Source organism: Anser anser (assembly GCF_964211835.1).
Source record: "Anser anser genome assembly, chromosome: 16".
Classification (NCBI taxonomy): domain Eukaryota; kingdom Metazoa; phylum Chordata; class Aves; order Anseriformes; family Anatidae; genus Anser; species Anser anser.
The window spans coordinates 3,280,089-3,304,740 of NC_139737.1; the positions used below are offsets into that span (position 1 = coordinate 3,280,089).

General features: G+C 50.3%; 1 protein-coding gene and 2 long non-coding RNA genes across 3 annotated transcripts in view; 1 reads left to right on the top strand and 2 right to left on the bottom strand.

Moving 5' to 3' along the window:
• The window catches only part of LOC310882839, a 101,667-nt gene extending 82,750 nt beyond the window's left edge, over positions 1-18,917 (top strand). Inside the window, exons 7-10 of the long non-coding RNA XR_014573168.1 lie at positions 1,908-6,558; positions 8,682-10,807; positions 11,961-12,046; positions 12,875-18,917. This is a non-coding gene — a long non-coding RNA (uncharacterized lncRNA). The remainder of the gene's footprint in view (positions 1-1,907; positions 6,559-8,681; positions 10,808-11,960; positions 12,047-12,874) is intronic.
• The window catches only part of NTSR1 (neurotensin receptor 1), a 53,231-nt gene extending 30,906 nt beyond the window's left edge, over positions 1-22,325 (bottom strand). Inside the window, exon 1 of the mRNA XM_083802146.1 lies at positions 21,461-22,325. Within this exon, the coding sequence (XP_083658272.1) occupies positions 21,461-22,123 (663 nt within the window). The 5' untranslated portion in view covers positions 22,124-22,325. The remainder of the gene's footprint in view (positions 1-21,460) is intronic.
• On the bottom strand, positions 7,891-15,774 carry LOC310882840. The gene is made up of 2 exons (XR_014573169.1): positions 15,639-15,774; positions 7,891-10,920 (listed from the first exon to the last, which is right to left on the bottom strand). It is a non-coding gene; the product is annotated as an uncharacterized lncRNA (long non-coding RNA).
• Positions 22,326-24,652: the final 2,327 nt, after the last annotated feature.

Genomic DNA, 24,652 nt, shown 5'->3' on the forward strand with positions numbered 1-24,652 from the left:
GATGAAGCAAGTGTGAGGTGCTGGGTGAAGGAACTCCTTGGGTGCTGTACAGGGCTTGGCTGCCTGCAAAGACACACATTGCAATTCCTTGAATTCAGATTCTGGTTGCAGGTTAGAAAAATCTCTATTTCTCCATGGCAGTTCAGCCTCCTGCATGGCAATTTGCAGCCTGTTAACAGTAGGGTTGTTTTTCAGAATTGCCTTTCTCAAAACCCCAAAAGTCTGTGGAGGAATGGCTGAAAATGGTGGCGTAGGAGCTGGAGCAGAAACTTACTTCTGACACCCTAACTTCTGCATTGCAAGAAGCAGGAGCAAAATCCCTGCAGACAGGGAAAATCCCTGCAAGCCCTTGGTCCTGTTCAAGGGTCTGAGCTTGGCTGCAAAGGCTGACGGTAGCAGCATCCTCTGCTTGCAGAGATGCTGCAGCAGATGTTGCTTACACTGACCTTTGCTATGCATTAACTAAAATCATTTCCTTTTTAAGCACGAGAAATTCATGGTAAAAATCACTGCGTTTATCCCTAAGGCAGGTCTCCCAGACACAAGAAGAGTCAATCTCAGGTAGAAACTTTTCCTCTCCAAACAGCTGTGGAGGCAGAGTCCTTGCAGAAGAGGAGGTGATTTAGCAAGATGAAATAATCACAGTGTCATGCATGCAACCAGGATTTCCCTGTTAATTACCTAACTGGTTAATTAAGGGGTGATTTTTTTATTAAAATTAATTCTTATCTTTGTAAAGTACATGGCATATAAAGAGGATAGTACAGAAGTGTTTATCACTGATGCCCTAAGATGCTAATTTCCCTATGTTATGACTTGTAATCAAGATTAATTTTCTCTGACTTATCCTCCAAAGGAAAGACTTTACACCGGTTTTGACATTTAAATTACCTTAAATTTGCAAGTCCAATATTGCCATAAATATTCATAGCCAAGAATCGAGTATTTAGTCCTTAATTTTTTTAATTCACTTCTCAAAACCCGTTTCAGAATAAGCACAGGGAGATGGAGGCCGTTTTATTTGGAGCACCTGGCTTTGCTACCAAGAAGCAGGCTGACAGCCCGTGTTTCTGTTTGGTGCTATCTAACGCTAAGGAAGGAGCCCCCCAGCTGAAGGCTGGCTGTGATATACATGTATATTACATGTATATACATGGATATTACATGTATACATGTATATACACATATATAGATATGTATATATACCCATGCCTGGCTGTGCTCACAGCCCCCAGCTGAAGGCACATACCTGCACACGTCTGCCTCAATAAAGGGCGAATTGGCTTGCTCAGGAAACATTCTCCTCCTTTCCGTGACCGATGACTTTTTGTATCTGGTACCTTGAAATGCAATTAGTTTGTCCAGGCTTTTTTTCTCCCTTCAACAGCAAGACAGGCCTGGAGAAACAGCGGTATCACTATTCACTTCTCAAAAATCTCTCTATTTACAAAAGGCTAATGAAAAAGGAAAAAAAAATCCACCAAGCTTTACAGTGACCTCTCCTACCCTTAAACCAAGAAATATATTTAAGCAGCTACATCTGAGACGAGCCACTGCCAATGCTTTAACTAACTCAAGACTGACCACAGCAAATACTGTTCTTATGGCACGTGAGGATGTCCTTCAGCTCCCCCGCACCCCTTTAGGCCTTCAGGTGCCTCTCTTGCTGCCAGGGGCCTGTGGGTGACAGCATCCTTACCTTCCTTAGCAGCTTTGCACCACAAGGACCAAGCTGACTCACTCTTGCTGACCAGTTAGCAGGCAAGTCACACTCACATTGATTTTCTGATGTATAACTGAGGTGTCTGCTCCTACGTGAAATAAAAGAAGGACCTGCTAGCCAATATTTTTTGTTTGCTTGTGTGCTTCTCAGTTCATTATTCTAACAACGGGTGTTTTCTCTGCAGGCAAAATCCTGCCTCACGATGGATTCCAGAAGCACTTCGAATATTTTCCTCTTCCGGTCAAAAAGAAATTCTGATGCTGCCCAAAGTTACAACAAGGGTGAATTATTCAGCTGGGATAAGACTGGCCTTATAAAATGAGCCCTCCAAGTTTTGAGGATGTGAGCAGGGACATAAAAGATCTGGGATTTTGAGTTCAGGCTTGTCTCTGCCAGAAATACTGAAAAGTGTAATTATTTGGTGGGGTAATGTTCCCCTAAATTCAGTGTCAGGACAATACATTTCAGTCTTTCTAGGTTCGCCCCCCATGAAGGACTGGTCTTGAGAAGGATGAGCATCAAAACTGGTGAGGATGAAGCTCTACAGCTCTGAAGTGTTTTGAGAGACTCCACTTGAGCTAGAGTGGATAAAGGAGATGTCAGAAATCTTGTGCTCTGCTCTCCCAAACAACTCTCTGCAACGTAGAAAGAGAAGCTCCCGTGTCAGGCTGGTAGCAAAAAAAATATGACAACAGCCTTAAACTTTTTGATTTCTGAATCAGTAAAAACCGAGAGTCTTTTAAGTGACAAGTTCTCATAAATAATTCCATCTAATGGAAGATACTTCGGTAATTACGATATTTTAATTTCAGCCCTTTAAGTGCAGAGAATTCTCATTAGCTCTCAGCGTTCAGGTACTGTGATGAATTTTCATGGAGAGAGAGCAGCATACATAGCACTGAAATGGCGGAAGGAAGTCAAATTTATTCAGCATTTTATGGACAAAGACATTATGTGGTTCATTAAGCAAAACCATCCATTCCCTTCTGGGTACGAGAAAGTTTTTATTATTCCTTTTTTTCAGGTTAATAAACTGAGGCAGAAAATAACTAGATCTGATCTAAACCTCTTCTTTGCGAGCATTTTCACAATGCCTTCCTCTGTTTTCTAGCAAGGTTTATTATTAAATAAAGCCTTAAACTGACCTGGAAAGTCTGACTTTCCATACCTCAATCTAACTCCCGCGTAATATTGCTTTGACTAAAGGCAATAAAAGGATCCACGAGGGAGCTGAAATGCCAGGCTGGCAGGCTGAATACGTGGATATTATAAATGAATAAAGCAATATGTAGGCTTCAGGAAAAGAGGCGTGCCATTGCACCAATACAGAGGGAATTTGGCCTGCAAGCAAAGCCTGTGGTTGTTTAAATGAATTTGCAGTACCTTGGAAAAGCAACTCTTCTAATTGCCGTATGTTGCTCACTCTGAAACCAAGCTGTGGAAATTAAAACATCCGTGTCCTTTAAGAAAAAAAAAAAAAAAAAGAGAAAAAGAAAAGGGGAAGCAGGGGTGCTGGAGCAGGGGGAGCAAGGATGAAGGCGAGTGCTTGTTACACCCTGACCCCTGATCTTGTGAAGCCGTGGCTCACAGCATCTCAGCTAAGCAGGGCTCAGCAAGGAACACTGTGGGCAAAGCAACACGAGTAGCAGCACGTTTCCCTTCTGATTGTTTCTTGCCTTCTACATGTCTTCAAAACCAGGTGTAAGCAAGGATGTAAATGCTGCTTCCTTCATGTCCGATGCCCTTCCAGTGAGCAGGCAAAGGTGAAGCTCTGCAGGTAAAGCCGTTGGCAATGGGAGCCACTGATGTGAGTCATTCCCTCCGTTCAGCTTGTATTGAATTACCAGCTCAGAGAGGCATCGCTTGATTTTAAGATAGAAATTAAACATTTGCAAGACCCAACTCCCTGCTGGGCTGCTGTTTACGATCAATATGTGAGTGATCGTCAGCAAAGAGGACAAGCACTAGAGCAGTGCCAGACCTCAGCCAGCCTGGAGGATTTGCTCTGCATCCATTTACCCCTGCTGCAAATGTTTTCCTTTGGGGATTTTTTTAGACACGCGACTGCCTCTGTGCTCACCCAGACAAGGCATCGAAGCTGGGTCACCTGGATCCAGACATCCCCACACCAAGGTGTGCTTCTCCTGCCTTCTCTCATTGTCTTCCTTGATCATCTGAATCTTGTTTCTGGTTACCTTCATTTCTCTCTAATCTTGATATTAATCCTACTTGATATTCTCCTTTTTATCTGTTGGTATAGGAACTTTCTATCCCCAACCCCAACCATACTGTCATCCTCCTTTGATAGCACCCAGCTTATTATTGAAAATAGCTCTTCTTTACTTACACATCTAACTCATTTTACCTTCCTGCACAGCTTAATTTGGAAAAGCACAGCCACAAGGACTAGGGTTTTGCGGCTCTGACCACTTTACCAGCTTTACAGCTTCTACAAGGGAGCTGGGAAGCGCAGGTCGCTCCTCGCTCAGCCTCGACCCAGGTCTCTTCGCAGGCTCAGCTGCCACAAGCAGCCAGACCTGCAATGGCTCTTTCAGTTTAATTTCCAAACCACCTTCTCTGATCTTTCCTCCTCTTGCATGAAGAGATGGCTTTTTGCTCAAAACACGTGCATGTAATACCAGGGATGGCTTTAATTCTGAAGGCAGAGTTCAAACCCGACGGAGCGCACCAAAACGTTGCACAGGCGGGGACCTGTCTGGGGCTCATCCACAAAGCATGCAGAGGTTCTGCTCTGCTGCTCAGCCCTCGGTAAAGCAGGAATCGTACAGATGAAAACGGGGATTTGTCTGATGGTTAATGATACGGTCAGAGTTCTTGCACAACCTCTGAGCAAAAATAAAGAGCCCGAACCAAACGTAAAGAGGGAGAGGCACCAGCCAGTTGAGTGCTATTTGGATTATTATATTTAGAGCCTATTAGGGAGCTTATTAAATACCCTTCCTGCAGGATCTCTCTGGTATAAACCTGGCACAGACGAGGGAAAACATTTGATCTTTAGCAGGGAAGGAACATGAGCAGGCTAAAAAAAGGGTACGCTAAAAAACCAATACTTTAAACAAAATGAATCAAGAGACAATGCCAAGAAGGCTGCGCCTAACTTTTAGGGGAAAATTTATGTTTTTGTTTACTTATTTATTATGCATTAATTGAAATGCTTAAAAGAAGTGGAACCTGGCTCAGTGTTTGATGAAGCCCAGGCAGACATGCTTTGACTCAGTGCACTGAGACACTGAGAGCTGTATGAAAAATATAACCAGAACGATCTGCTTGTATAATTTAAAAGCTTTGAGCATTTACGGCTATATTGTGTGCTGTCATAACGCAAAGAGAAGCTGAAAAAAGGACCGAGCAAATTGCAGGTACACGCATTACAAAAACACCCGAAAAATGTCTTTGTCCTGTGAGGAGATGCAAATAACCGACAGCCCTTAATTGCCAGGATTAAGTGGAAGGGCAAACCTTGTGCCCCTTGAAGCCTGTCATACCCGCGTTAGCGGCTGTGGGTAGCTGCCCTGTGCACCCTTGCTGCAAAAGCTGTGTCTTTTTGCCCCCTCCCGTGGAAGGCAGCTGCTGAAATGGGCTGCAGCACGCGGGGAGCCTCAGCAGGACACGCAGGGCGAAGGCTGATGCCAAGGGATGGGGAGTCCCAAGCTGAAGGTGCACGGTTCTGCCCTTGCTCAAAGATCAGGAGTTACAGGCAGCTCATCTTCTCCGGAGACTGGTGAATTTGATGAACAGCGAGTTTTTGGAAGGAGACCAAAAGCTGCTTGAGGATTCAGGTTAAATTCAACGAACAGTCTTGACAAGAAAAAAAGGGGGGAAATGTTGAACTCTTGCAGTGTTTTGAGACAAATGTTAACACATTTCATTTCAGCGTATTAAGTGAAAAAACACACTGAACTTCTGCTTTATTTCAGAACTGTCCTAAACTAAATAAAAAAGAAGGAAGGGTTATAAGCCAAACAGGAAGAAAAGTATTTCACCTCAGCTCAAACTAAATGCTTTATTCACAAACAAAGTGCTGTAGGTCAACCCCAAACTAATTGCTTTGTTTCTCTCATCTCTGCAAAATTTCTGAAATCTTTCTTCTTGGTTTGATCCAAACACATTATTTTTTTCCTTTTATCGTGAATTATTTCACTCCAAAGCCACAAAACCCATTGTTCTCCCAAGTGAAGGAGTAACATCTCCAGTGGACAGAGAGGATGAAGGAGAATGAGTGGCAGGAGTGCTGCTGCATCTCTGCAGTCTTTGAGCCTGGTTTTCCAGCGACAAGCACTGAAAATGGCTAAGGGCAAGGGAGGATCGACATCTCCTGCCACAGCAGCCCGGAGACACCACCAGCATCTGGGGAAGGCCAGCACCGAGCTGTGACACCCCTTGGTGCACCCCAGGGCTGTTTCTGTGTCCTGCAGCAATGCTGTGCGGGGCCGTTTCATCACAATTAGGCAGAGACATCTCCACGAGTATGTCTGTGCAAGTGACAGCTGACTCCTCGGTAATGACACCTTTAGAGACAATTATGACAGACAATTGTTTAACGAGAGCTGGCATTTTTCATAAAAAAATAATTCTATCGATGAAGCACGAAGACATTTTAGCTTCGAATCTCCGTTGTTTCAGCCAAGCCCATCTTGGTGGTTGACAGCCTTAACTACATTGCCCTGACCAGCTGGCTCTGGACTGTTCATACAGCAAGCACTGTTTGATGTAACGTCAAAATCTAATCAACGAAATCAAGCTGGCATCCTCATGAGCGCCAACGCAGGCAGAAAACCCACCGCCAGGCTTCAGGACTTCCTTGGACATTGCAGGTGGGTGCTGCAGGTCTTCATGGCCCTCTGCCTTCACCTCCCTCCAGCTCTTCATATCTTCTTTCTAGTGTGACACTGAGAGGCATCCGCCTGCTCTTCCTCTGCAGGGAGCACCAAATATCTTCATTTTCCAGGTATCATCTGGGCTGAGATTAGTCATTCTTGACACGGGCATTTTCCAGCTAACAGATTAAGTTTCTCCTACTGGGTACAAAGTATGGGACGTTATCTTGCAAATTTGATTCATTGCTTGATGTTTGCTGTGCTCTCAGGCTCTGTTACTCCTAGAAGGAAGGGCTGCTGGTGCAGCTCAGGAGAGATGGAAAGGAAACTGGGAACCGCTGGGGCTGGCAAGATGCTGCCCTCCTGCCAGCCCACCTTCCAGGGTGGAAGGTGGAGTTAGATCCAAACCAGCAGAAAATCGGTGAAAGTGAGCATTGCATTAACAACCCAAGGCTTGCACAGCCTCTGGGAATTGCTGCAGCCAATCCAGCAGTCTTCATGCTTTGAAAAATAATTTCCTCTCTCTCCTTTTTGGCCAGAGCAGTGTCTGCTGTTCGTTGGTTTAGACAGTGAAAGAGTGGAATATTTTGGAAAGAATGAAAAAAGTAATAATCCACGAACATTTCCAGTTCCTTCAGATCTTGCTTAATATGCCTTTAGATTTTATTAAGAAGGCAAAGTTGTTGACAGTAAAATTATTTGCCTGTGCTGGGAGTGGTAAAGCAGATTGTTAGACGCGGAGAGAAGGGAGCTGGCTGCGCTCATAAATAAGTCAATGTGTTACTCCTGCTAGACTGGAAGCGGGATGACAGCTCCTCCACACGCTGATGCTCTACTTCTCTGCGACCTTCGCTAAACTGACGTTTGCTAAAAATACCCTGCAAAGGCACACGTGAAGCTTCAGGGCTACGGACACACCTGGAGCAGGGGAGACTTTAAATGGGCAGGTTCCAGCTCCCAGCCTCAAAACCCAGGCACGTTGCCTGTTGCACCTGCGCCCCCATTCCATGTGCACCTGGGCCATGGCTTTGCCTCCACGCAGCCCAGGGCTGCTCCGCTTCCCCAGTTTTGTGCTGCACACGCCTGAAATTCCAAAGCTCAGCACCAGCTGGGGATGAAAGTTCCCCTCTTCCTCAAAATGCTGCTCACTTGCAGCTAGCAACCGCCCCAGAGCCTGCCAGGGCACATCACCATCCCTCCACGAGACCCAAGGGAAAAAGCAAATCGAGTGTCACTGACACCCAGGCTTTTCCCCCTTTATCTGCAATTCGATGTCAGAGAGCCAGAAGGAAAGAGAAAGCAGGAGTTTGACAGGGTGATTCATGCTCATCTTTACCTCTGCAGACAACAAGTTACCAAACAGCCGCTCTCTCTGTCCCTATCTCCTTATTCAGCACGCAAACAAGTGAAACAATAACATTTTAATTGGATGGGAATGGAAAAGCTAGAGGACAACAGTACTGTCACAGCTGCCTCAAGTTCCTGAGCCACGTGTCATTACTTGGGAAGGTAACGCCTGAAGGAGCGAGCCCAACAGCAGAGCTGCCACGAACAACTCCTTTGGGAAAGGACTTTCCTCGCAGCGCAGTAAGGACAGCCTTCGGGGCAGGGACCCACGCTCCTGCCCTTCCTGCATTAAAAAAAAACCCTACAGCTCCAATTAGGAGGTGCTTTAATTAAAGAGAGGTAATGAAAGACTGCCCTGCTCAGCTCCGATGCTAACTTGTATCTGAAATCACTGCAAGGTGAGCAGCGAGATGTCTCCCGTGTGGTGCAGGGATCGGGTCCTTGCGGACGGTTCCCCAAGGGTCACTGCAGCTGCAAGCCCAAATTTTGGAGAGGCGCAGCCTGGACCGCACGGTGCATTGAGGCTTTTGGGATGAGGCCCTGTGCCAACACAGGATGTGTCACCATGAATCATCTGGTTTCAACGCGCAGAACCGTTCCCTGAATCGTGGCGAAAAGCACAAATGTTCTGCGCTGAAGAAGGAAATTCACTGCCTCCTTTTTGAGCCAAAAATAGGGAAAAAGGTTGTGTAATTCATTTGCTTTGAATAATAAGCATTTCAAAGTTATCTAAACAGCATTAATAACGGGGAAATCTCTGTTTATTTTATCAGTGCGTTTTCGACATGGGATTGATAGTGGTGCTCCAGGCAAGCTTGTCTCCTTCATCTTCAAGCCCAGAACTGCACCCAGCAGCTGGGAGAGGCTGGGCAGCAGCCCCGTGCCACCCAAAAACCAGCCCACTTCTCTTGAATGCTGTCTTGTAAGCAGGAGGAAAAGCTGAAGCATTTTGTGGGTGAGTCCTGGAACAAACTGGTTTTTTTAGGGGTGACCAATGCACATTTCATCCCGGAGTTGCCCCCTTTTCCATCCCAAGCAGCTCTGCAGGAGCCACGTTCCTGACAAGCTGCAGCTAGAACTGTTAATGGCAACACCAATTGCTAATGACAAAGCCGTGCTTATTTTCAGCTGAATTTCTTGTCTCCCTGGATAATAACTCTGCTTTCTTCAGCAGTCTTTGCAATTCATTCTTTGTGACAGGACACAAAAGACCTGTTTGCTAGATCCTTTATCTCCAAAAAAACTTTACCAGGGTATCAAATGAAGGTGTGAAAGCTCCATCAAAACAACTGCTGTCCCAGGCTGGCAAGTCACAACTCACAGCTCCATGTTTGCTGATAACAATTTTCAGGCGTCTCTCTCCTAGAAAGGACACGTGCAATAGCTGGCCAGAGGCTGTTCATCCCTTGCACCCCATGGAGCTCACGGCAGGGCTTAAACAGCCCCTGCGTGACACCAGGGAGGGAGAGATTTGTAGGATGGAAATAGAGAGAAACACATCTTGCCCTGAACGTCAAGGTATTCCTTTGGTGCAAGGAGCGGGCCTGTGGATCAGCCTCCCAGAGGGGAAAGAAAATCCAGTGCTTGAAAGGAATTAGCGCCCAGCAAATCTGCGGCTGGGCTTCGGGGTTGTATCAGCGGTACCCGCAGGGCGTGAGTCAAAATAATCTCTACAGCCGGATCGATACACGTGTCCTTAAAAGCAGGCTGCTCTCTGCTGCCATGAGGACTGCTCAGGACGGCATCAGCCCCACGGTGTCATCCTGCAGGGAAAGTCAGGGACTGACCTCTGCCGGGCACTGCCACCGGCCCCAGAGCCACCAGTCCCAGCCCCATAAAACTGGGAAATGGGAAAAGCCCCATAAATCACTCCAGCTGGCCCCTTCTCATGGGATTAGCGAAAAACCACCCTGCAGCGTGTTTTGGCTGGATTTGAAGGCATGGCTGTGATTTTTGGCACTGGTGGGCATGGTCCCTGCCTGTGCCAGGCCAGATGATCCCACGGAGGGTGCGGAGCAGGCGTGCAGCTGCTGGGCTGTGCTCCAGCCACAGCTGTGCAGAGCGAGGTAGGAGCTGCTCTGAGAGAGATCCAGCCTTGTTTTACAGGCTGGAAGGCCTCTTCTGCACAGCAGGAGGTCTACAAAACTGTCATTTCTTGCCCTGTTTCTGCCCTTTTCTCTTTACTTCTGTTTTTTACAGGCTGCCAAAGGATTTCTTATTGCCTTTTTTTTTTTAATTGAAACTAAGTAAGTTATTTTTTTTCACTTAAGTAGTCAGTGAGTTTAACAACAGTTTCCATTATTGCAGGGAGAAGAAACCAGCAACCTTCCCATCAAGAAACAGAGAGGTTTTGGACTTTTTTGTGTGCGAGCAGGGGACATAAACTCACAACAGGAAAGGCAGCCCCAGAGAGCCTTAAAGGCAATTTTTGCCTGGGCAATATTTAAGGGATGGAATTTGCTACAGCAATACATGATATGATAAAAACCTCTAGAGTATGCCCTGCAATTTTCCCTTTCCCAACCGGACTTGTTTGAAAGGAATGAAGAAGCCAGGCAGCATTTTCTCCGGGTCTCCATACGCTCAGCCGTGGCTCTTTAGCTGCTCAGCAGCGTGTTCTTCTCTAAGAGCTGCGCTTGCAGTAGCCAAGGGGCAGGTTAAACCCGGAGTTTTGTGTCTTTCCTTTGTGAACCACAGAACTGCACTTCCACAGCAATCTGCAGGGCAGGCACCAAAATCAGCCTCAGCACCAGTCGCAGAGCCAACCACCTGCAAAAGCCCCTTTGCATTATTCAGCACCACACAGCCCAAAGCAGCTTCTCTGCAGAGCTGGAGCACAAGCCTGATCCATGGCAAAAAGAAACCCCAAACTGATTCCTGGCCAGGCAGCTGCTCTTAGGTTTGGCCACATTTCTCCTCTGTGAGACATGAATGTGCTCGGGAGTGATGGGACAAGGAGAGACCTGGGCAGGGTGGTCACTTCTCCAGAGGGTGGGAGGGACCCAGAAGGACCTAGGTGGAAGGACAGACGCAATCCTATTAATAGAGTCCCTAACGAGGTGCTGAGCCCACAGCATTACACCTGACAAATTCATCACATGAATGTATAAGGGGATAAAACAGCTGCAGATAAGTGCAGAGCACGAGAATGTGTTCAATGTCATCTTAAACTTGGCGAGATTAATTTTCCTGACAGCTCGTCTAAAATGGAAATGGGCTACGTAATTAAAAGAAATAAAACCCCCACAGATGGCACGTTGCGGGATCGGTGGAGTTTACCTTTGCAGATCCCCATCACCAGCATTGCTGGGGGAGGCGAGGGTGCTGTGGGGGCCTGGCCCCTTCCCCTGGCTTAGGGCCGCATGGCCCTTTGCAAAATTTAGCATTCACCCTCATTTGTGCAATACCCATCTGCTTTCTCCTCTTTCTCTCCTGCTTATCTGGATGTCAGCATGTCCCAGAGGTTTTAATCCCTCAGGCCCTTTCCTTGGGCTGTGGAACCAAGAGCAGGATGTCAAGCACTGATTTTTTTGCGGAATGGCAGCCTTAGATGTAGGTTACTCGATTCAACTATCCTTAGCACGTATCTAAAAAGCACCAAGCGCAAATCAGCACCGTATAAACCGGAGTAATAGAAAAACCAGGCTGTTAATCTTCATAATGTGCCTCTCAGTGGGGATTTCGCTTGAACATTATTTGCATTAAATATGATATCAACTGCTGGATACGCAGTTATAAATAAATTAAAGGCCATAGTTAAGTCAAATACCGTCCGGCTGCTGACTGCAGACTCCAGTGTGAGCGCTGGTCCCAATGGAGTGGGCAGATGCAGTCGGCTGCCCAACTCGCTGGAGGAAACTTCCACAACTGGTGCCCTGGGAAACTCGTTTTGGGGTCAGGCAACCCCTCAATGGGGCTTACGGTGTCAGCCCAGGCTCTGGTGGTGGGTGCTGCATGGCAGGAAAGAGGAGGGGTTTGTTGGAGCTGAAGTTCAGCAAAATACCTCAAGTCCGTGGTTGTTTTCATTTGATAAATGACTATTTTATTTATAGTGACACGGCCAGTCCTGCTCTTCTGGCGAAAAGGAAAACAAAGCTGGTGCTAAACGGCGCTGAGACGAATTCATCGGATATTTTAGGTAAGTAACTGCAGAAACTGCTCTTGGCCTGAGAGTGGAGAAAGTAATAGACGGGTTTGACTGCATAAATATCCAAGCAGAGCTGAAGCCCTTGGTTATGGCAGTCAAAGCCCCGGCGCAAGGCTGGGTGCTGCTGCAGGAGATTCAGCCCTGGGAGGTGCTGGTGCTCCCCACAAAGCCTGCTGCACCATCACAGCTGCCAGCACAGGGGTTTTGCAGGGCCGGGCAGTGTGCAGGGTGTGAAGCAAAGGGATTTGCTTGCCCCCCCTTGCTTTGCAGGGCAGCGGGGAGGAGGCTGCTGGATTTGTGTGCTGGGCTGGGATCGACTGTCTGGAGCCCAGAGCAGGACAGGAGGGCCTGGGGCTCTTCTGGCTTGCTTTGGGCTCCAGGAACAGCCTTGGTGCCCCGCGGTGAGCTCAGCTTGGTGGCACCAACACAAAGGCAGGAGAGCACCAGCGTGGGATGAAGTCAGCCGGTGGCTGCGCCGTCGCACCACATCCCTCTGCCCTCTTGGCTGCTGCCCTGCCCGCTAAGCCCTCTCTAATTCCCTGAGCAGCTTTCGGAGCCTGCCAGCTTATTTTTTTTTTTTAACCAACCTGCTACAAAAACATGAAACCCGGGCCCTCTGCTTTCTCCATGCACTCATTAGGGATTTTCTTCAGGAAAACCACACAGCCATGAGGCAGTGAGCCTACCTCCTCTTGTGCTGCTGAGGACAAGAGCAAAGAAAATTCAATTCGATTTTTGGGGAAAAAAATAAAAAAGGCATATCTCAAAGGAGCCTGTGAACTTATCAGTTACTTTCTTTGTTGCTGCTTTTTCCCCCAGTGTCTCTCCCTGACTCTTCTGCGTCTCGGAGCCTCTGCTGCTAAAGGATTTGTCTCTCGGCACTGCTTTGTCTCGGGGCTGGACCGGGATGAACAGACGGGCTGCGTGTCCTGCTCCTCTCCGCACTGACATACTTTCTAGCCACATGCCTGCAGAAAATTTTGCCCTTTGAAGGGATTCTTCCATCCCCAGCTCTCCTGGGCTGCTCTGGAGCTGTATTTCCCTTCCCTCCTACAGTCCTTTATCACACACTTGGGAGTTAAAGGACATGTAAGCATGGCAGTCATAAGACCATAACTGACAGTGGTAAAAAAAAAAAATAATTGTGGGCTTTGGGGAGGGAAAGCCATTCCTATGAGTTTCTCTTTTGAATGAAAAGAGTAAATTAAATGTATAAATTGTTCCCTTAAGGATAAAATGGAAGGAGCAATCAATAGGATGACGCAAGCAACGAGCTAAACTTTCCCAGTGGCTGCGTGCATTTCATTTTTATAAGGTGGTTTTGAAAAATTCACAGAATAGCAGTGAAATGCAATTTAATATTAAATTGGTATTGAACATGCTCAAGTACTTATGGACTCATTAAACAAGTTCTCCAAGGGAGCAGTCCTACCAAGTACTGAGACCACAGTTACTCAGCTCAGCCTGCAAGGGCAGGAGAAGACCCATCAGCCCGGGCTGGGAAGGCAACCAAAGATTCATTGCAGGGCAGAAACATGGGAACATGGGCTGCGAGTTTCTCCTGGAGCCCCTGCTCAGAAAGCAGAGCTCCACCCTTCAGCTATCTAAGGTGGTATCTAGCAGAGAAGACAGCCAGGCTTCACCCTTTTCCAAAGGCAACCCTCCTGCCGGCTCCAAAAGCCAGGGGAGTGCTCCAGGACGTGCTAAATCCAACCACACCTGGTGTCCTCCCGTACCTGCAGGAGGCAGGGTGTTGGCAGCATCTGAAGCGCGATCTCTCCTGGTGTCTTTCATCAAGGGGGAAGGCAGGGAAGGATTAAAGCAGAGCTGCCCCAGTTTGTGGAAGCAAAGGCCCCCAAAGAGCTTCCAGGATCCCTGGGCTCTCCTGGGCAGCACACCATGTACAGTGCTTGCTCATCTCCTTCCTTTCAGCGCAGACTGCGATGGAGGAGCTCCCTGAAGGGGGAACGCTTCTCTCGAAGCAAGGTAAAGCATTTGCTTCAAGAGCGCACGCTGGCTCTAGCAGCAGCAACCCTAAATTTATTCTTTATTATCTGGAGGGAGTAGTAGTTGGCAGGAAGCACCAGCGGGCATTTGCAAAGAGAAGGGAGCACGGTGCTGAAATCAGATGATATTCCCAGCCCTGTCTGGGCTGTCTTCTATATATTTAGAAATGCACTTGGCAAAGGGACAACTGGAAGGTTTTATAAAGGGAGATTTACAGCACCGGGTGCAGCATCTGGGGAGATGTAAATCCGCAGGCTGGGTGCAAACTGTGGGCGAGGAGCCGGCGGGCACAGGGGCGAGGGGTGGCTCTGCTGGAGCCAGCACCAGCACCGCTACCACCAGCCCTAGCACCAAGCCTGGGGCACATCTCTAGAGGTGCTTCCAGATTTTTCATGAGCACTTTTCATAAAAGAGAGAGTTTTCTTTCCTTTCAGATAAGAAAGACTTTTTTTTTCCACTAGGAAAATCTCATCTCTGTGACTGCTGTCTTCAGCTGACAATCATCTCTAGTCCCTGAGAAATTAAAAGTTTCAAAGAAACCTCACTGAGCTTTCTCAATCAAAAGTTCGGTTAAAGAGACTTTGTTCACTCTATTTTTTTTTTCCCTGGGAGAAAAGGAGCCCCCATGGGGCCAAGCCCAGCAGCACACTTTCTGCGCTGAGAAATATCAAAATACAGGCAGGTTCCTGGTGGACCAGGGAGGGAGGAGGATGGACATGCACACACGTGCCTGGCAGGTGTTTGAGTACAGGGATATGAAAGTCTCTCCCTGCTATTTCCCTCCCATCCACAGCAGATTTAACAACAGATACTGTGAATGCAGGAAAACACTGGAAAACAGTAGCTCAAAAACTTCTGCTCCCCAGAGATGGTCAGCACCACATCACTACCACCTTGCCTGAACCATCTCCAAGCCCTTGTTTCCTGAATAGCTCATCAGCTTGACTGATTTATCATCAGCTTATTTTATAATCCCACACCTACAATGCTTTGAAATGGGATTGAAGAAACAGCAGCTACAGGAGGCAAAGAGCGGGGGCAGCTCTGCGCGAGACCCTCGGCTCGGATGTGTCCCTGCAGGGGCAGCAGCAGCAGCCAAGGCAGGGCTGGCCTTGGATGGTCACACCAGAAAAGGGACAACAGGGTGTTCAACTGGTGCGAAGGCAGCAAAAAGGCTGGGAAAGGTGAGAATTTGTAATCTGCTTTTCCTCTGCCATGCCAGCCCAAGCTGTGAGAGGGACACGGGGTACGGAGATGCGGGAAGATGGGTGCTGGAAGCACCTCCAGCTTCACGTGGGGTGAGTGGCTGATACCGGAGAGCAACCAGCTGGATCAGGGGTGTAATACCCAAGCTTCACCCGCTTAGAGCAAAGGTAAAGAGGGATGTCAGCACTGGGGCTGTCGGTATCACCATCTCACCATACCTGATTTAGGGCTGGACGGCCACCAAACCCCCATCTCATCACTGCCATCCGCCCTGCACAGCAGCACCCATCCTGCCACGGCCCTCAGCAGCCTCACAGCTGGGAAAGGTGACGGCGGCAGCCCCGATGCCCAGACCCAGCTCTGCACCCACCTGGGGGTCCCGTAGCAGGACTTTGCCATCACGGGTGCCTTGGGCAGGACGCAGAAGCATTTCTAAACATCAGAGAGCGAGAGTGCCATCTGCGAGCCTCCAGCAGATGCGGCACAGAGCTGAGAGTGCAAGCCTTCAAGGGGAAGGAGGGAGGAAGGAGGGAGAAGACAATTAAATAGCTGTTTTAAATGATTTGGAAGAAGATTAAAGGCAGCTGGAGGTTTTTTTTTTTTTTTTTTTTTTTCCTTCTCTGGGAAGAGGAACCACCAGATTACCTTCATCTCTGCTACCTTTACAAACTGCTGTTAAGAGGAAACCTAAAAGCTAAATTGATGGGCCGCATTTCCTCACTTTTTATTCCCTCCAGCTGACATCTCAGGAAGGGGGGGGGGGGGGGGAGAGGGGGAAAAAAGAAATCAAGTGAATAAAAAAAAAAAAAAAAAAGAAGAAATTATGTAAGAACTGGCAAAACGCAGCAGGCCAAGTGGTTATGTAAAGCAACGAACACAGGAGCTTATTTAATTCAGATCTAGCTGTAAGACAGACCATCGTGTAAAGGGCCGGGGATTAGTCGGGCTGAATTAAAGCCCTTGGGTCCCTGGGCAGCCTGTGGGAAGAGGCAGCCCCTCAGGGATGCTCAAACCGCCACGGACAGGCATCACCCTGGGGCAGGTATCTTTCCACCACTGTAGGGATGGATCCAGACACTCTCCAGCACCAGCAGCTTCATTTTCTCGTCTATCTGGCGGCACCCACAGGAGTACCGTGCCCTGATGGGACACCTGGCATCAGACACAGCCCTGCCACCGAGGTGCCAACCCATGCTGCTTCCTCCGCGGGGGCTAACGGCACCCGGGGGGGGCTTGCCCAGTGGGCAAAGACCCTTCGTGGGTTCTCTGTGGCCAAAATAGTTCTGTCAGCCAGGATCAAGTTCGGGGGGGGGGTGTTATCACTGCATGGAGCTGTAGCGAGTGACTGAAAACAGTTCTGTTATTAAAAGCCGTAGCAGGACTTTGGCTGTGACTTAAGGAAAAGAGGCCGACTTCAGCTCCTGCAGCCAGCTCTGGTATAAACGCAGCATTCCTGAGCTGAGGCCATCGGCTAATCCTGGATACGACGCGCAAGCAAACGCGGGGAGAGCTCAGCCCTTGGGTTTTACGCGCGGCTGTTTTTCACGTGCTACGGTGAGAGCCCTGCCAGATTTACCCGCACGGCCCCGCTGGGTGTCCTGTGGGGATGCAGGACGTGGTGGGCACAGCCCCACTGCCCACACCGCCCATGGGGCAGGGGGCTCCCCGTGCGTCCCAAGGGTGCTCCTCACTGCACGAAGGCATACGGAGGGGTTTGTGACACCATGCACAAGATTAAAAACTTTCTGGGCCTCTCAGGTAATGGGAGTTGAACAGATGTCCTTGGAAGTGCGTGTGCAGTCGGCAAAGCATCCATGCCAGGCAGCAGCTCCTCCCAGAAGGGGCTACTCCGGGCGGCCAAGGCACAGGTCACAGCATGGGAACAGGTCTGGGGCACCTCACGTCCCCCAGCTCCAGCGCCCTGTCCTTCCGTCCCATCCCCTCCAGGTCTGAGGCCCATCGGCACACTCCTTCAAAGGCATCGCAAGAAGAAAGAAAGAAAGCAGAGGACCTCCCTGGGCAGGCGCTTGTTTCGTGCGCGGTGGTATTTACTCTACAACTCAGCAGAACTGGGAGCAGGCTCCATCAAACATAACAAAGAGGGGAGCTGCAGGGTGGGCTGATGCAGAGCAGAACCGCGTCGAAGTAGCTGCCCACCGAAACCGGTGAGGAGGGCCACAGGAGCTCCCAGGGTGCTTTCCCAGAAGTTGCCCTATGGACCAAGCAACCTGGAGCCGATGGAGCTGTGACGGTTTGCGGAGGCTGCTGCCACGTGTTTTAATAAGTGGGTTCACACCAGCTGGCCGTGCCAACAAAGCACCAGCGTGTGTCAGACACTCTGCCCAGGCCCCGTAAACAGTGAGCCTTCTGAAAGGAAGGAGGAAGCACTTCCCTGCTGAGACCAAAAGGTTGCAAATGGCCCTGCCGTGGTCTAGGGGACGTTCTGCAGCAATGCCACCCGAGCCCAGGCTGGGCCACGCTGCGGGACGGCACAGCTCCGATGGGAATTGAGTTAGGGGCTGGCAGGGAGCTGCCCGCACCCCGTCTCCACTGCCTCTATAACCAGTCCAGGATTCATTAAAATCCTGAGATTTTAGGTCAAGGAATTGCCTGACTCTGTGCTGGGTGCTGGGAGCTGCACCAGGATCGCGGGTACTTCTTTAAACTTCCTCGGTTTCCCCAGGTCTGCTGAGGACCTCTCTGGAGAAGAGCTGTCAAGGTAAGACAGTAAGAAGCACTAAAGGAAAATGGTATTTGCACAACTCTCTGGCCATTCAAATTAAGACCTCTTTAAAAGACAGGACAGAGAGTGCATGGTGCTAGCAGCGTGTGGGGCAGTCACTCAGCCGTCCCCTGCTCCGAGGAGCTTCCCCAGAGCCAAGAGCAAAACCACAACAGCCGAAACCACAGATACTGACCCACAAAGGAACGGGGCACCAATCTCCTTCCGTCCTGGAACTCTTTTATCTGGTGCTGCCACAACGAGTAGCTTTTACAGCCTCCTCCAGTTGAAGTGGCATGAAAACATTAATTTACTTGTATGGAAATGGCTTTGAGAAGTGCTTAATTTGTGTGGAAGAAAAAAAACACCATAAAATTGGCTGCAGCGTGCGTGAGGGGACGTCTGCCAGTTAAAGCGTTAACTAGACCTAAATGATGTAGCTATAATGGACTTATTCCTGCCACCATACCCCAAACCGATGCCAGTATTCAAAGCAGAATCCCTAACGAAGAGAAGGAACAGGCAGGCTTGGTGCTGGGGAGCACAGAACAAACCAGGTTTTCGCAGCCTGGTTTTTGCAGCATTTTAGGATGCTGCAAGGATGGTGATAACCAAAGCCGGGGCACGGAGCTGTCGTAAAGAATTTGCTATCGGAGGTGGGCTGTTGGGTGCCCGGCTGTGCCCGTGGCTCAGCTCGGTGTGGTGACAGCCGCAGCACGTCGTACGCGGTGCTCTGCCTGCTCACCAGGGTGTGCTTCGCCGGGCGGTCTGTAATTACTGAAACAATACCAGTAATTGCTTCTTCCAGGTGCTGTGCAGTTTTAGTGGTACAAGTTAAGTCATACGAGCAAAAATCTAATATGCCAAGTGTTGTTTGAATAGTTACTCTTCTTTTTCTTACTGTAAAGGAACCTAATTGTCCGCACAGTCTAGCTTTCCTTGGGATCGTCCTTTAAAACCTAAAGATTCAAAGCCAATAGCGAGGAATCTTTTCAAAGAGAGACTTAAATTAATACCCTCAAATGTTCATCCTGGGAAGGCTGTTCCAGTCCAGGGAGGAGCGTTCTCCTGGGCTTATCCGAGCTCTGAGTGGGCTCCGAGTCTATAAATGGCTACATTTGCTCTGTTCGGGGACTGGCTTGCAGTCAGTCACCAAATAAAACCTCTCGGAGAACTGATGGTTTCCAAAAACATCCCGATTTGCTTTAGACAGTATGCCAAACAGGAAGAGTGAAATATGTTGAGTGATTTATTACCAGAGATTTGCCAGCTTGAGCAAGTGTATCACTGCTCCGCTTAATTTAAGGACAGAAAATGAACGCAAAGAGATGCAGAGACCTGCTCTAAAGCAGCTTCAATCCTCTGCAAAAGTCAAAGGCTCCGACTTCCAAGCTGCAGGACCTTTGCGCACCACTCTCCCGCATCACCACTGCCCTTTCTCACAGGTCTTCCATTATTTGTCTTTTTTTTTAAACCTCTGCATGGCGTACGAGGTGAGAATGCCCGACCACACGCTCTGCGAAGGTTTCCATTAATGCCCTTCAGACCTGACTTGCAGCTGCTTTGCTTATTCACTCCGGAGCCCTCCCCGGCCCGGGCCCTGCTTCACACTGTGTGTGTGCTCCTTCAGAGCTTGGGGGAACGAGCCCAAGCCCTTAAATAAGCTTCCCAATAAGCAAAGCCACGTTTCTAACCAGATACCCTGAGAAGGAAAGGTATGGTGTTCACCTCCCCATAGCTCCCCCCAGTAATCGCCTCCTTCTTTTTACTTTAAAATTAAATCACAAGTGAACTTAAAATAAAACACACAAGGAAAAGCCCACAGGCAAAGTTCACGTGTTATTCATTCACGTCTGCCTACTTCTTACTTGGGCAGCAGGACAAGGTAGATCCTGAACAATAGCAAGACTGTAAAATATGTTGAGAATTGTTTAAACTGTAATCTCCGAAGACGTAGCTAGGAAATAATCCGCTCTCTTTAGCCCTATCATGTTAACACAGAGCAGGAGTTTAATCCTAAAAGGGAGATGAGTGGAAATAATGCATTTCAACCACATTGTTCGCAAATCAGATGGCTCACGTCTCCTCGGAGAATAGAGAATTTGGGTTAGGCACGCTGGGCTGCCACTGGCAAAAACTACAGAGCATGTACAGGAGAAATACAGCCTCCAGGATCTGAAGGTGAAAGTTAGGTACCAGGACAACATTCAGAGGGAATTCAGTGCTTTTGGTTATGGGGGCAGTGGTGGGAAACTTGGAGAGACGTGCTTAAACATCTAACGGCTCCGGGCTTAAACCTACCCGCTTGTACCCTCGCCCCCTTTTAGCAGGAGAAAGGATTCTGATTTGTTTCCATTTACGTTCCCTCCCTTTGGCTGCAGGAACATTTCAAAGGCGTTAGTACACTTGCAGTTTTAAACTCTAATTGGCTACTGATTAAACCCACCTAATATTCATGTTCCAAATAAAAGATTGAGGAGCTATCACATGTAAGCCTGGCAGCAAAGGAGCTATGGAGATCGGCGTCTTGCTCTTTCCGCCTCTCCTTCCACTCCTCTTACATTTTTCAAGCCTAATGCTCCAGTGAACAAATGCTTTGAGCCCTCAGAGCACCGGAGCGCTGCAAGTGTTGATGCTGAAATCCTTTCCACGCCTGGGAGTGTTCGATTTAGCAGTGCGTGGAGACCAGCAAAGCCTTCCTGAACTCGGGAAGGGGTCTGCTAGGTAAACCAGCTATGGATTTCCCTGAAACAGCCAAAACACCAGCTGCTGGCTTTGAAGATGCCGTTTCTTTCCGAAGCCTATGCTTGCACCCAAAACTTTCTGACATCGGGGTCTGGTGCTACGCAGAGGAATGGAGCTGTGGATCAACCCAAGGAGCTGGGAGGGGGAGGAGAGGCGGTTTTATTTCCCCTGCTCCTGCTGGCCCCTTTCCAGCCGGAGGAGAGGAGCTGCAGGCGATGCTGGGGGGGGGAGAGATCTGTGCATTTTTCTGGCGATGAGCTGCCAAGTTTGGGGGGCACCCGAGCGCTCCTGCTGCGCTGCTCCTGGGGCAGTGGCCGCACGGCGGAGCGGGACTGGGGTACCCCTGGGTGTGCGGCACAGGGGGGTCCTGCTCCGGGACCAGGTGGGCTCCACACACTGCCTGTACTGGGACAGCTGCTCTGGGGGGGGGTTGCACTGGCTCGGGTTGGTTTCAACCCCATGTGGGATTTATCCTAGTGCAGGATTAACCCCTGTGCAGGCTCACAGCGAGCAGAGCTGCCCCCTGAGCCCCCAGCCCCTGCTGCCACCCCAAGCCAGGCTGTCCCATCAGGGCTCTCGGGGTCCCCTCTACCCAAGCCAGCTCCCCCCGGTCCCAGATCCCCGTTCCCCTCCTGGCTCTGCCAAGTTTGGGCTATCAGAGCCTGGGGAAGGAGGCGGCTGCCCGACCCCAACCGCTCAGGATCCCCGGCCGCCTGGCTCCTCACCTGGATGACCGTCTTCAGCGTGGAGGTGTCCACGATGGCGGTGCAGACGAGGGAGTCCGGATCTTGGTTCTTGAAGTAGATCTCCCCCATGGTGAAGATCATGGGGATGGCGAGGAGGAAGGAGGCGATCCAGATGCAGCTGATGAACTTCTTGGTGCGGCTGCGGGACATGATGCTCTTGGCTTTGAAGGGGTGGCAGATGGCCATGTAGCGCTCCACGCTGAGGCTGGCGATGTTGAGCGCCGTGGCGTAGGTGCAGGCGTCCCGCAGGAAATAGTAGCCCTTGCAGACGGCCCCCCCGAAAGCCCAGGGGTGGTGGACCCAGATGAAGTTGTAGAGCTCGATGGGCATGCAGAGGAGGAAGATGAGGAGGTCGGAGAAGGCGAGGCTGGCCAGGTGGTAGTGCACGGTGCTCTGCAGGTTCTGCAGCGACTTCTTGCGCACCAGCGTGTACGCCGTGATGGAGTTGCCCACGGTGCCCACCAAGAAGAGGGCCAGGTAGATGACGGTCACCATGACTTTGGAGTAGATGTCGGTGTTGACGTCCAGGTCCTCCTCGTCGGGCCCTTTGGGGAGCAGCGGGTCGGAGCGGTTGGAGGCGTTGGTAAAGGCGCTGGGCTGCGGGCCGGGGGGGCCGCCGGGGGCAGAACCGTTGGGGTGCATCCCGGGGCCGGGTCGCCCCGTCGGGGGCTGCAGCTCGCCGGGAGCCGCCGCTGCTCCCCGCCGGGGGGGACTTGGCCGGTTTTAAGGCTGCGGGGAGGAGGCGCCTGCCCCTCCCGGGCTGCCGCGCGTGTGTGCGTGTGCCCGGGTGTGTGTGTGTGTGTGTGGCAGCGGGGGACACGCACTCACCCCCTCCCCTTCTTGTCCCGTCCCCCCCCCCCCCCTCCAACCCCCGGTCCCCCTCCCCTACCACCACAGCATCCTCCCCTGGCCGCCCGGCTGCGCGCAGCCCCGCAGCTCCGGAGCTCTCCTCCTCCCCGCAGCTCCCCGGCGCCCAGATGTGCCCTGGCAGGGCAGGAGCCTCCCTGCACACGCACACGCACACATGCACACGCACACATGCACACGCACACATGCACACGCACAGCCCCGCCGGGAGGCTCCGCGCCCCCCCCGCGCTGCAGCTGCCTCCCCCCCGGCCCGGGGCCGTCCCCTCCGCTCGGCTCCCTCCTCCCCAGCCCCGCCGCCGCCGAGGGTTTTGCAGCCCCAGCCCCAAAGGACCCCCCCCCCCCCCCCCACTCCCTCGTGTATCCCCTCTCCTCCATCCCGTGCAAAGCCAGGCACAGGCGGGGCTGCAAGCTGAGGGCTGGCAGGGGGCTCTAGAGGGGTCCCGGCACTGCTAACATCCCCTCTTCGTGTCCCTTGGGAGATGAGAGGCACGAGGGATGCTCCATCCCCCCTTGGACTTCCCCACTGCTAGCCCCCCAAATACTCCCCCCCACAAACACACACCCTGCTGCTGCTGCTGCTGGGAGAAATGCATTTAAAAGAGGGAAAAAATAAACCCCTACAAATATCTCCCTCTGCCCTGGGACTTCTCAGCCCCGTAGCACAACGACAGCAGCGAGCTGCTTTGCTTTGCCCCCCCCCCCCATGACTTTTCCCTTATCAGATCCCATCAGATTTCCCATCCTCAGATTTGGGATGTGTGGTCTCTGAACTGTCCTGTTGCAGGGGAAGGGTCTGCAGTGATGCTACGGAGATGCTGAGGGTCATAGGGGGATCCTCCCCACCAAAGGGCCCCCAGGATGGGCATGGCTGAGTGGTCTGCTGGGGGCTGCTGAGCTGGCCGCTCCCTGTAACACCCCAGCGAGCTGCTCACTCAGCTGTCTCCATCATAAATCTCTTTACTACTGCACAGAGGCTACCTAGGAAAATCCCATCCAGGGAATCCTTGATTTGGTCAAAGACAACCCATAGTTTCTCCCATGTATTCATGGACAGATGCTGGGTTCCCAAACACTAGTGGGCTCCAAGTGCACCGAGGTCCTGTAGACTGCTTATCCATCTGATGCAAGAAGGTCTCTAAACCTGCAGTCGATCAAATAATCACTGCGTGAACATAGTGGACTTTACACAGCCATCCACCAGGAGCCAATATTCCTCCAAACTTTCCTCTTCCTAAATCTGGCTGACAGGGTCACCATGGAAGGCTGACCAAAACCAGATTTATTTAGTCATATGTAGTCATACAAAGACAGAGAGAGATGTTTTCTAGCTCTCATCCCACACTGGTTTAAAGAATGACTAATAATCTCTTAACACCAATGTTCCTTTCATTTAAAAGCCTCTGTTATGAAATGTCTGTTAGCAGAGAGCAGTTTGCCAGGGCTGGTGTTCCCAGCTGCTCTCACCCCTTGGTCCTGGTCCTTGGACGGGTTCTGGGGATGGATCAAGAATATCCCGAAGAAGGAAAGTGGGACACGAAACGTGGTGGGCTGTGCTCACCGACTCTGTCTGAAGGAGAGCTGCAGCTGGGGTGTGTGCCCGGCATCCCTATTGCTGGACCCCCCAGCTGGGGGGAGCTCCTGGCCCTGTGATCCAAGCCCAAACCCACGCTCCCGCGCTAAAGCACTTCTCCCCCAGAGGCAGCGAGAGAGTTCCTTTGGGATCCTTGTCTACCACGAAGAGTTATTGTCCCTTCCTGGCCCTGTAACTTCATTTTGGCCTTGTGGAAAGCAATTGCTATCCCCACAAACAAGCTACCCATCTGCTGGCCTAATTTTACAGAGTGTGTGTGCACGTTTATATCAATAGCTGTCTGTAGAAATGCTCTGTTTTGGATCCTGTTGCCTCATGTTGCTGCACGCAGACAATGCGGGCACTGCTGCTTACGAGGAGGAGATTACATCTCCTTGCTCTGTCCCAGCAGCTGTCCCCGGGTGCTCAGTGAACCACCTCCTCCACGCCAAGTGCTGGCAGGCAATATCAAGCAATATGATTAAAAGAAAATCCTAATTACGCTCTGAAATATTAGATACCTGGAATCAATGCAGCTGTTGATTTACAGTCAATGCTTTACCAGGCTGGTACAGTTTGTGTCTGTTGCCAAATCTCTCCTTTCTTAAAAGCACGTTGGAAGGGTACCTGCCACCTAACGAACAGGCTGAGGGCTCTGATCAGTAAAGGCTTCAGCAGGATGTTTCTGGGAGTTAATTAATTTAATACATCCTATTAATTCCTTGGCAAGTC